This window comes from Mustela lutreola, chromosome 1 (assembly GCF_030435805.1).
Source record: "Mustela lutreola isolate mMusLut2 chromosome 1, mMusLut2.pri, whole genome shotgun sequence".
Lineage (NCBI taxonomy): Eukaryota > Metazoa > Chordata > Mammalia > Carnivora > Mustelidae > Mustela > Mustela lutreola.
In genome coordinates this window covers 234,433,642-234,446,543 of record NC_081290.1, presented here as the reverse complement: position 1 = coordinate 234,446,543, position 12,902 = coordinate 234,433,642, and the positions used below count along the sequence as shown (strand labels likewise).

Sequence of the window (12,902 nt, the reverse complement as noted above, 5' to 3'; positions counted from 1 at the left end):
AACCTCAAGGCAGATTTAATCTCTGATATTGGTACCAGGAAGAAAGTAGAGATCAGAAGATGACTACAGCATGAAAAACTTTCTTGGGGACTTAAACAGTGAGAAGCCTACCTATATCCAAAAATGTCTTAGAAATTTCTGGTTTGGTGCACTTGATGTTTCCTTGAAGACACATTATATATATCAGCTCAGAAATGTGATACATGCAGAATCATAATGGTTGTTATTGCATTTATGTTTATGTTTCTACCATGTACATAATGTTTATAGTTATAAATCCAATAATATTTCTATAAAATACTAAATAACGTTCAGGAAATATTTTGTGCATTTAAGAAGCAAGCGAAAAGCTTTATCTTAGCACTTATTTTCTTAATTAAAATGGTTCATTTGCATAACTGTTTCAACCACTAAAGCTTTAAGTTCCATCATAAAAGGAACCTTCTCTAACTCATCTTTTGCTATCAGCCTTAGCACAGAACTTGGCACATCTATATTAGGTACTCAGAAAATTTTGGTTGAATAACAATATTTAATTTAATTTAATAGACATGATAATGTATACTGAAATCATGTGGCTTCATTTTACCATTCAATTTTGTACACTTTCAGGTCTCAATTATGGGTAGGTACAATAAAGGTTTCACTGAGTCTTTCATTTTCTCTGTGTGCTAAGCAAGGAGGAGGCTTATTCAGTGAATGGGAGGTATTTGATATATAATATCTTTTACTATAAAAATATCCCAGGAAGATGGTCTCACTTAATACCACCCTATTTCATCCTTACTCTTTCTTCCTTCTGGGGATCCCTGGTCTGGAACATATACATATGTGGATTGGTTTCCCTTTCTTTGCTGTGTACCTGACAGCTGTTCTTGGGAATATCAGCATCCTTTCTGTGATTGAGACTGAGAGCAGCCTCCACCAGCCCATGTTCTACTTCCTGGCCATTCTGTCATCTATCGACCTGGGCCTGTCCACATCCACCATCCCCAAGATGCTTGGCATATTCTGGTTCAACCTGAGAGAAATCTCCTTTGAGGGATGTCTCATTCAGATGTTCTTTATCCACCTCTGCACCGGCATGGAGTCGGCAGTGCTTGTGGCCATGGCCTATGATCGCTATGTGGCCATCTGTAACCCTCTTCAGTATACACTGGTGTTGACAAACAAGGTGGTAGTCATCATTGCAATGATAATCCTACTGAGACCTTTGTCTTTCGCTATACCCTTTGTTCTACTCATCCTACGGTTACCATTTTGTGGACACCAAATTATTCCTCACACTTACTGTGAGCACATGGGCATTGCCCGCCTGTCCTGTGCCAGCATCAGGGTCAACATCATCTATGGTTTATGTGCCATCTCTATCCTGGTGTTGGACATCATAGCTATTGTCATTTCCTATGTCCAGATCCTTCGTGCTGTCTTTCGACTGCCTTCCCATGATGCCCGGCTCAAAGCACTGAGCACCTGTGGCTCTCACGTGTGTGTCATGTTGGCTTTCTACACTCCTGCATTTTTTTCATTTATGACCCACAGGTTTGGCCGGAATATTCCACGCTATATCCACATCCTTTTGGCTAATTTCTATGTAGTCATTCCACCTGCTCTGAACCCTGTAATCTATGGGGTCAGAACTAAGCAGATTAGAGAACAGGTGCTGAAACTCTTTTCCAAGAAAACAACATAACTCTTGTAAAGAATCAAATTAAGGAAAGGAACAGCACTGATTGTCTTTGTTCAGAATGGAAAAAGGACATTTGAAAGTTATGCAGATCTCTCTCAGGGAAGACCTGTGAGCCTCCTCCCAAACCCAGAAAATGGAAGGCAAGACCCATGTCAAATGCATGAATAAAAGTTTCTTATGATTTTCAATTGTATAAAAATAATTCAGTTTCCCCATGTGGAAGAGAACAAACACTTTGTTCTACTTTCATTAGGACTGAACACATTCTTCAGTTAACATCATTTTGAAGCAAAACCAACCCTCCAAAAAGAAGACACCACACGAATAATTATAAATTATAATTTTAATAATTATTAAATTATAATTATAAAGCCCATAAATTCCCTTATATCCTAATTTAAACGAAGATAGTACATTGCCCTTATTATGCTGGTTCCCAAAATAATAGATGATAAAACACTTCCCACATGTCTGGCTTCCCTCTCATAAAGAATGCTTTTCTGATCCTACCATATTAATGTTCTTAGACATGAAATTGATCCTGTGACTATGATAATCATGTGAGAAAAGTAGAGATTTTCTATCATGAACAGAATTGTAAAAACTTGGTAATCTTTTAAAATTCATAGTCTGTTTTTGCTTTAAACCTGTGTTGTGTTCCTTTTAGATGGATGAGTATTTATAGAGCCTAATTTATAGATCTGTTTTTTCAAACAAACTATTATTTTTCAAACAGTTCTGTTTCTGTCTTGTGACATTTCACAGAGGAGTTTCTCTCTCATGGAAAGCAGGAAATTTTAGCAATGTTCCAAGTCCAGTATTAGCCAAGTGTGTATCTGTGTACTCTTGTGCCATATGACATTATTCAGTGTTCTCTAGTTCTAGGTGGTATTATTGACATTATCTGTAGAAAGAAGTCAGGAGAAATATATTTGTAAATTTTGACCAATAAAATTAAATTTTTAGCTATACTTTCACTGCAGAATTTCTCAGATCTTTCAACTAACAAATATTCATTTGAAACTTTAAGATAATACTGGCTTTGGATTGCTCCTTTGACCAAAATATGACACTAATATTCCATAGCATGACATTTAGAAAAAAATATATCCTACTTATATTTATTATAATAGAAGAGTTGCTGTCATAAATTCTTCAAGGGAGTTTATATTAATTGACATCACATCCTGAATTTGAAGCTGTCAGTTATGCTGTATAATTTATAAGTACCAGTGACTGTTCCTGGAACCCTGTTGTGACCCTGAACTCAATCACTATCTATATATTTATTCTACTTATGAAGTGGATTTTAATGATGTGGTCTCAATTATATCTTGAATGATTTGGTTAGAGTTCAATCTGTTTATATGTGTTTTGGCTAGTTTTTGGAAAATTGGTTCTTAGCCTTTAAATAGCTAAATCCACCAATGTAGTCACCTGGGTCTGAAGTCTGTGTTAGAAGGTTGCTAAGTACAGATTCAACTTATTTCATAGGTAAAGGACTATTCAGGTCATCGCATTCTTCATGCTTTTGCTTTGAATGTCCTCAGTGAATGTATCACATTCCTCTAACTTTACCTTGTATTCAGGGTGTGGCTGATAAGTTAGGTTTTCTTGATGTCTACCCCACTGTCAATGTTAGATCTTCTCTTTGTTCCTGTGCTGCAATAAGGCCACCCTCCATGTTCTGCACACTCCCTCACGTGTAGAGCACTGTTACTTGTTCCTCAAACCCTGATAATCTGGTGGTAAGAGCCAGAGGACATTAAATACCATTTGGGCTGATTTAGCCTGTCTTGGGCAGGTAGTATGTTCCCGAGTCTTGAAAATGAAATGTCCTCAGTGATTCTGCCCCTTGCCTAGCACCGTAGGACATGTCTAAGGAACTTGTCCCACCCTGGGTTATAGAGTTTGTTTTTGCTCCTTTGGCTCAGCAGCAGTGGGTCTCCTCTTGTGCTCTTCCTCCAAGTGATGGCTTTTGTTCCTTAGGGGAAAGAACCTGAATGAGGAGTCTTTCCCATCTTATAGTGACAGCTATTCCCCTCCACCAGTCCTGGTTCATGATGAAGGTCTAGTCCTACACTCAGATTTTCTTATGAGTCCCTGGTCTAGTCTAGGGAGAAAACCATGAGTAAGTGTGAATTCCCCTTTGTGTCATATATATATATTACTCCCAGATATTCTGTATTTCATATAGGTTTATACTCAGCTGTGAATAATGTGGTTTAAATTTTAACAAATTCTTTATTGTGGCTTGTACAGTATCTGACACATGCCCCTAGTATGCACAGGATCATGTTCCATCTCTTTTCAGAGTTACCTATCTTTCCTTAAATTTTTAATTAGTTATTCTCATTGTGATTTTAACTTTCTGACAGGTCCAAGAAAATAATGAGTTTTTTAATTATTATTATTCACCACTTAGTTTTTGTCATAATGTTTTAAGTGACATTCTTTCTAACCTTTTGTATTTGAAGTAAGAACTATAAAACTCTGTAGGAATTTTAACTCATGCCATATTCTCTGAGTAGGGTATCTGTGTGTTTATTCTCAGCATGCTAAAACTGTGGCATGGACATTGGATCACTGAATTATAAATATATAGAATTATTGATGAAAAGTAAATGAGATTTTTTTTATGGGATACACCACAGTAATTTTGAGTCTAATCGTTTTTAAAAAGGCCTAAGGAATATGTATTTTTAAGATGGTTCAAGCCTAAAGTTTGAAAACTATCATTCTAGAAAGTTGAAACTTGGTTAATAATCAAATTGGGTGATTGTTAGATGGAGAAAATGGGATAAACCTTAGAAAGTGAAATGAATGCAGAATTGGATACCACGCAAAAATGGATACCACTCTAATGTCCAATACACACAAACACACACACACATACACACATACTCCACATATACCACACACTCCACATACTACCTACTTAAGCTGGCCTAATCCACAGGAAATTTGCTTCGTTGCCTACCTGATGTTCCTGATGTGCTATCTTCTGAAACTATTCTTGACTTTCTATAATCCCTAGCCTAGACTGATTCTATATCTCCTTTCTAATTTTATCTTAGCTCTTGTCAAATTGATATATCAGGGTGAAAATGTTAATATGTAACTAAGTATAGAGTAGTGGTTGAGAATATAAACCTGGTGTCAAACTTCCTATGTTCAAACTCTATCTCCATTTTTTTAAAGATTTTATTTATTTATTTGACAGACATAGATCACAAGCTGGCAGAGGCAGGCAGAGAGAGGGAGAGGGGGAAGCAGGCTCACTGCTGAGCAAAGAGTCCGATGTGGGGCTCAATCCCAGGACCCTGAGATCATGACCTGAGCCGAAAGCAGAGGCTTTAACCCACTGAGCCACCCAGATGCCCCTCTATCTCCATTTTTAACCATCTCTATGACTATGAGAAAGTCCACTGATTTCTCTATTTCTCAGTTTCCTTATTTGTAAAATGTAGATATTAATCCTAAAAATCATTTTTAGTTTGCATGAGAATTTAATGGGTTGATATAAAGAACTCAGGCTGACTATGAGAATGCACACATTTTAAAAGTGTTACACATTACTATACTGAAAGTAAATGTTTATTACATCTGAATAAACTATATCAGACTATAGCAACAAAATATTTCTAGCCAATTCTTTATGTTCATGTATTATAAACTCCATCCTTTTTCTATCCTTATTCACTATGTACTAGGGAGAAGCTGCACATTGGAAAATTCAGTAGGAATGCATTGAGTGAGTGTAATTAAGACCCTTTTCCCTGTGTCTCTCCCACCCCAACATACACACTTCTTGGTAGTGAGACTTTCTAAGGCAGTCCTGTGTTCTCTGGTGCTCCTCCATGTAGTAAGTCTTCATGATTTGATTAGGACTATATGCCTAACTCTGGGGTTTAGTTAAAGTGTTCACTGACTCTTATACCACACTTGGTCCTCTAGAATAGACTTCGTTACTAAGAAAGAGGATATTTTCAACTCACATCTTCCATGTCTTTCTTCAATCTCGATCTTTTTAGGAATCAGATGGAAAGAATGGATATATTGATTCTGTGCACCTCTGAGACTCTGAAACTGTTTACAAACTTTGCCTCAGTCATTCCTATATCCCCAGTGAATTCTGTTCCACAAGTAAACACTAGCTAAATGGATCTAAACTGAGTGTGGTTATGAAGAATGCAATGACCAGTAGCAACAATTATGACAGCTCACCTGTGAGAAGCTGTGTTCCTAGGAGTCCCATTGAGTGATTTGGGTGTATATGGAACCATTGTGAGAGTATAAGAAAATTATGGCATTAGTGCTAGACAGACTTCTAATCCTAGCACCTCTAAACTAGCCATTGAATATGAGTTTGTTGATTTACTTATCATGGGAGGATTTATGATAATTTATTCTACAATATATTGTGAAGTTTATGTATTAAAATAATAAAGATATTAGAATCTAGTAAATGCTTAGCAAATGTTGATTCTTTTCACAATTTAGCTTGAAAGATGAAGTGCTTGACTGAAATACTAACTCTGTGGTCAACTAATGTCTCTGTTCCCCAATGTACATAGCCACAGCTCAGTTTTAGCTGCATTTAAAAATCACCTACAGGCCCTTAAAACATGGATGCCTGAACACTACCTCCACACTACTTATCCTTCCTTAGAGTTTCATTTAAACAGAATCACAGTGTATGTAATTTTTCTCACTTGAATAATATCTGTGAAATTTACCCTTGTGAAACTATAGAACACCCAAGAACTCAATAGGATCTAACGACAGTCAGACAGAAAAGATAATTACCTACAAATTATTGACAATTTGGTCAACAACAGTTTTCTTCAAAGTAATGATAGTTTCTAGAAGACTGTAGAATAATGTCTAAAAGACTAAGGAAATGTTATAACTGGAGAGTGGAACTGTGTAGCTAAAAGGTATCATCATGAAGACAAAGAAATCATTAAACACAGAACACAGAAGTTAGCATCAAAAAACTCTCATTAAGAAAGTGGTGAGGTATGTTCTTGAGAAAGAGGGACATTTAGTCAAGAAGAGATGACTGGGGCAAAAATACAAAAGAGAGAGAGATAAAATATGTAAATCTGGTAGAAAGTCTTAACTGGTAAATCAGGTTTACCAGTTAACAGTAACTGTTTACCAGTTACCAGTAAACGAAAAATATGTGATTATATATCATGTTAATTTTAAATCTCTCTTATTTTTCACCACAGATAATTCTAAATTTTGTTTGCTTGTTTTTTGTATTTTAGGAAATAACATTCTAATATTGTAGTAGATTCATACTCAATAACACATAATTATTGCTACAACATAAAATATATGTTTATGAATGAGTTACTTCCCACAGAAAAACTCATGCCCTCTGATTATTAAAAGAGGAGCCTCATGAAGAAGTCATTCAAAGATAGATGATATTTGTTCATATATTACTCATCAACCCAGAAAACATAACTGAAGGCTTTGAAAAACTGAAAAACTTAAGGAATCTGTCCCTTATCTTCTTGGTCCTTACCCCATAGATAATAGGATTCATCATGGGTGGGACCAGAAGATAGATGTTGGCCAGAAGCTAGAAATGGACATGGGGAGCCACATGGTGCCCAAACCTGTGGGTGAGAAAAGAGAAGAAGGCTGGAGTATAAGACACTAAGATGACACAGATATGGGAACCACAGGTGCCCAAGGTCTTGAGTTGGGCCTCCTTGGATGGGAGGTGGAAGACAGTGTGAAGTATGAGATCATAAGAACAAATGATTAGTATGAAGTCTACCCCACCAGTAAGGAAGTCAACAATGAGGCTGTAGGCTTTATGGATTCTTGTCTCAGCACAGGCAATCTTGATGAGGGCCATGAACTCACAGTAGGTGTGGGAACAGTAGGTGTGTGGGTTCTGCAGTAGGGAAGCCAACGTAACAGAAAGGGGTGAGGACTAAGAAGTGCTATGCCCTGGAGTACTATACCTAGGCCCATCCCCCCAATCACAGCATGTGTCAGAATAGCTGAATGTCTTAATGGGTTACAAATGGCTACATAATGGTCAAAAGCTATGGCCAGGAAGAAGCCAGATTCCATGGTGGAACAACAGTGAATCAGAAAACTTGAGTGGGGCAGACTTCAAAGCGAATCTCTCCATCATGGAACCAGAAAAGACTAAGCAGTTTAAGTACAGCTGTGGTGCACACAATAAGATCAGCCAGAGCCAGCATGCAGAGGAAGAGGTACATTGGCTCATGGAGGCTGGTGTCTGTTTTGATGATAAACAGAACAGAACAGTTTCCCAGGAGGGACAAGATGTAGACCACACAAAAGGGGATGGAGATCCAGATGTGGGAAGCCTCCAGCCCAGAAATGCCAATGAGAATGAAGGCTGATGGATGGACATTGGTCTTATTGTATGCTGACATAACAGGTGTCAGAATTTTAGCTTTCTCTTCATGAATTTTTCTCTACACCAAGTGAAAGTAATAGCTTACAAATTTTCAAACCTTTGATGAGTTAAGTCAGCCAAAATGCAGGGAATTGTATGTCAGGGAGTCATTACAATATCTATGAATGTTTATAAATTATTTCACCATTATATCTGACGGTGAGATCTTATTTCATTATTGTAATTTGTAATATGGCTGATCTGTAGATGCCAAATGAGGGAAAATATGCAGGTACCAAAAATCAGAGCTAAATGTATGAAAATCCAAAGTCTTCTATCCACTGAGAAGAAAGTAATGCCAACTGAAATCTAAAAAATGTGTAAGACTCTCAGGTGTATAATTTAGTGATTCAGTATTTATATACAACACTTATAGTACATTGTATTTTAACTAATTGGAATTTAAATAAAACCTAAAAAATAAGATAAACACAAGTGTAGATGCACAGTGGAATAGCTGTATGCTTAATCATTGAAACTTCACTGTATGTAATGAATATCTCCTTCAACTAACTTCTTTCATTAAGATACATGAATTTGTAAACATATATGTAGAATCATATAAAAAATGTGTAAGAGTCATGGGTTTGGTGGACATAGAAACAGTAGTAAGACATAGATTACACAGAAAGAAGGAATAACAGGAAGCTTTGAATAGAAAATGTACCTTTAGAAAAATATTTTAGTCATCCTAGTCTGGGACATGCAAAGATGCCAGTTTATAGGGTGTAGCATTGAGAATGGAATGCCAAATTTCGGAGATGTGTTGCTTGCTTTGGAATGACCAGAAGGAAGTTATTCACACCAACCTGGAACTCAATCAGCATGATGACAAGAGTGGGGTTGATAACACTGTGTCAGGAAGTGAACAGCTCATTGCATTGTTTTTGACTTTCTGATGGTGACACCTTTGTGTTTACTTTTGACTGCACAGGCAAGAATTACAACAAATGTGATTATATCCACTAAAAATAATTTCCTTCACTTCCTTACACGCATCTAGTTAGTCAAATTACTCAGACTGGCTCTCCACTGGCTCCCTCTCCAGGCAAATTCATCCAAACTTCCCCTCATGACCTTTCCTTTGCTCTGCACACTTCTCTTGCATTGGCTGACCCCTTCCCCACCCCATGTTGTGATTTGCGGATGATACTTCTTCCATTTCTTAAGACTAGTAGAACTTTCTGAAAGCCATACTCATCCCATAATAAACAGATCTTTTTCCTCTCTTCTTCTTAGAAGCACAATTGACACTGTTCCACAGACAGTCCTTTTTTACCACTATTATAGACAGTTGAAGTTTAAAGGGCATTGTGATTTGGAAAAATAATCCTTAAGCCAGTGTCCACTGAAACTGGGATTGGAATATGTATAGCACACTGAGCATCAATCTGTAGTGAGAGTGATGACACGTTTCATACCCACAGTTTCTGCTTGCTGGGGTTATTTGGCCTTCCAGATCCCTAGAGGTGGATATTCTCTTTTGAATGCAAATACAGCAGGATAGGTGGGTCAAGGAACTATGGGACATTTATGTAATGACATTTCTGTCTGAGGCATGCTATGAGTTGGGATAGAAGATAAATCCAGGGCAACCAATCCATTGGGGAGTTATATAATAGTGTAAGAGTTAAACATTTTTAAATGCTTGATGTGAGTCAGTTCTTTTCCTGAAAACATTCCACATATTATTTATAATACATATTTATAATAATAAATATTATTGTGTTTGTTAGAGTGGAGGGGGAGTGGGAAGGATGGGGTGCTTGGGTGATGGACATTGGGGAGGGTACATGTTGTAGTGAGTGCTATGTATTGCATAAGACTGGTGAATCATAGACCTGTACCCCTGAAACAAATAATATATAATATGTCAATAATTTAAAAAAATAAATTTTATCTCCATTTTAAAATGAGAATAATTTAAGTAACTTCTAGAATTTTATATAGCTAGTAAATGATAGACCTGTTTCTAGCTACACACACTGATTCTAAAGACCACATTCTTTTTTTGTTTGTTTGTTTAAGATTTTATTTGTTTATCTGAGAGAAAGAGAGAGAGAGTGAGATCACAAGCAGAGGAGAAATCACAAGCAGAGGGAGAAGCAGCCTTCCTGCTAGGTAGGGACCCTGATGTGGGACTCGATCCCAGGATCCTGGGATCATGACCTGAGTCAAAGGCAGACTCTTAACCAACTGAGCCTCGTGGGTGCCCCTAAAGCCCTTATTCTTAACTGTGGTGATAAAAACTGCCCTAAGCACGTGACAGTCTATTTGTAATTGTGCATATAAGAAGAAGAGGAGGACTTGTTCTGTACCTAACAATAAAGAAAACCATCACCATTAATTTGATTATGAATACTGTTCAGAAGTCCCCAACTATTATATTCCATAAAGGAACTGGTCCAAATCCAAGCCTTTCTCTTCTTAATTAACCCTCCTGCACTTTCAACAGATGACCTCTCAGAGGGAAAATTAACCTCTCAACCTCAGAGACAAAATTAACATTTGCCACCAGACAGGTTTGTCAGCCTTACCCTCTTACCTTTATGTTTACGTACATGTAACACATTGAGCTAGTACATTTTCACATACTCTCCTTCCTTTAACCTGAAATGAAATTTCATGTCCTTTTACCTATATTTGTAATTTCATCAACATTCTCATCTTTCTCATGCAGTTTTCCTTCATTTCTTCTACTTGCTCTATGCCATTACACAATTTAAATATATTTTACTGACAGAAAACATGTGGACAGGTGTGCCTGGGTGGCTCAGTTAGTTGAATATTTAACTCTTGATTTTGGCTCAGGTCATGACCTCAGGGCCCTGAGATGAAGCCCCAGGTCAGGCTCCATGCTCAGTGGACAGTGTGCTGGAGATTCTCTCCCTCTCCGTTTGTTCCTTCACCTCCTGTCTCACTTTCTTTCTTAAAACAAACAAATAAATATTCAAAAATAAAAAAAAAATATATGGACAGATTATGTAGAGCAAACATTCACACTGAAGTAAATGCAAATGTTCAATCACATAGGCTTATTCTTAGTGGAAATCAGGAAATTAAAAATTAAATGAATATGATACAATTCATACAGTATTATATTTTTAACCAACAGAATTTCAAGATTGATGATGATAAGTATTAATGAGGTTTGGGTTAACGTGTGATTCTTATGCCCAATTGATTAGAGAGAATTACTCTTAGAGGAAAATTGCATAGTATTATTCTTATTAAAAACAAAGTTCTGGGCAGAGAAATTTCACTACTTGCCATTTAGGGAATAATGTTCAGAAATACATATGGAAGTATATACAGTAATTCTCATTGTAAAAATGCCTGTGATAGAATTAATAGTGAGTCATTCAAAATGTCTATCAGTAAAGTAATAATGACCTTACAAATCTGTGTAATCTTTATATTATAGAAGTGCTTAGAATAAGTAAAGTGTATTTATGTAAACTGACATTCAAATAAAAAAGGAGCAAAAGTTTTATTTTTCCATTAACATTGACAAATTATGAAAAAATTAAGAGCATACTGTATGTGCATATGTGTACATTTATAATGCAAATTTTGTAAACATAAGAACTATATAAAAAGGATACATAGACAATGGAGGAGAGATCTATAATGTAGAGCGGATGGAAAGAGGCATAGACAGTATAATTTAGCTGTATCTTTATAGCTTGGCATTTTTAAATAGTGCCAATATATTTTATATATTAATGTATTACATGTTTAGTTAAAGGCAAGTAAATAAATAATGCAGTTACAAATGTTATTTGCCAGAAAATAATACAAACCAAGAAATTACAAAGAAAATGTGGCCTTCCATGTCTTATAAAATATTAGCAAATTTTTTAACCTCTTCAAATATATTCTCTATATCTCTCTGCATATAGAGAACTGGTCACCTACTCAATTCAAAACAAAAAGACCTGTCTCTTTGTTTGTCATGGCATTTCTTCACACATGCAAACCCTAGGTAACCTAGTTAACCTTGAAGATCCTGCTCACATATCAGCCTCTGTGAGAAAATTTTTCTAGGAACTTTGGACCATCATGGATATCCATCCTCAAGTGTTCCACTGACATGTGTACTTACCTATCTTCTATATCTTCTCATATTGTATTTCATATATCTGCATGTTTTTCTCCTTTATTATATTGCAAATTCTTACTTGGCAGAAGCCATGTATTGTCATATATCCATTTGTTCCAATGAATGAATAAAAATAGGAAAGAAGACAAGGGAGTGTTCTTATTTTTCTGGTAAATAATTTCAGCATAAATTTAAGACAACCAATGGAATCACTATAAATTTATTATAGTCCACACTATCTCCAAACACTACAGTGCATTAATAGTTTTCCTGATTCTAATATAAAAACGTTAAGACATACCCAGGGATTAGCTTCCAGCAAAATCAAATTCTCTTAGCATTTGATTCCTTGTCTGACTACACAGCATGGAAAACAGGAGGGATTGGAAGGGAAAAAAAACCTCACACCTGCTTTGGGGGAGGAATAAAATAAAAAAAGAAAACCCTGAGCCAATAGATCAACATGAATTATAATATATTAGGTACATATAGTATTTACACTGCAGACATTACCAGGTGTTCTGTGAGGAGGATGATGAGGATGGTCTGTGGAAGATTTTCCTTCTCTCAACACCTTTTAGGTTTCTAGATGTGCTCAGTTATAGACATGTCTGCTGATTTCTAAGGCTCTCATGGGCATAGAGTGGGGATGGTCT

The 12,902-nt window shown here is 36.4% G+C and overlaps 1 protein-coding gene and 1 pseudogene across 1 annotated transcript; one reads left to right on the top strand and one right to left on the bottom strand.

Moving 5' to 3' along the window:
* The first annotated feature begins 751 nt into the window (after positions 1-751).
* LOC131821061 (olfactory receptor 52E1-like) lies at positions 752-1,693 on the top strand. Its single transcript, XM_059156841.1, has one exon. It carries the CDS (start codon positions 752-754, stop codon positions 1,691-1,693), a length of 942 nt encoding a protein of 313 aa, XP_059012824.1.
* A 5,443-nt stretch (positions 1,694-7,136) lies between these two features.
* LOC131834359 (olfactory receptor 52D1-like) lies at positions 7,137-8,121 on the bottom strand (annotated as a pseudogene).
* Positions 8,122-12,902: the final 4,781 nt, after the last annotated feature.

Coding starts and splice junctions, on each gene's coding strand:
- LOC131821061 (XM_059156841.1), top strand. CDS start 752: ATGGTCTCACTTAATACCACCCTATTTCATCCTTACTCTTTCTTCCTT.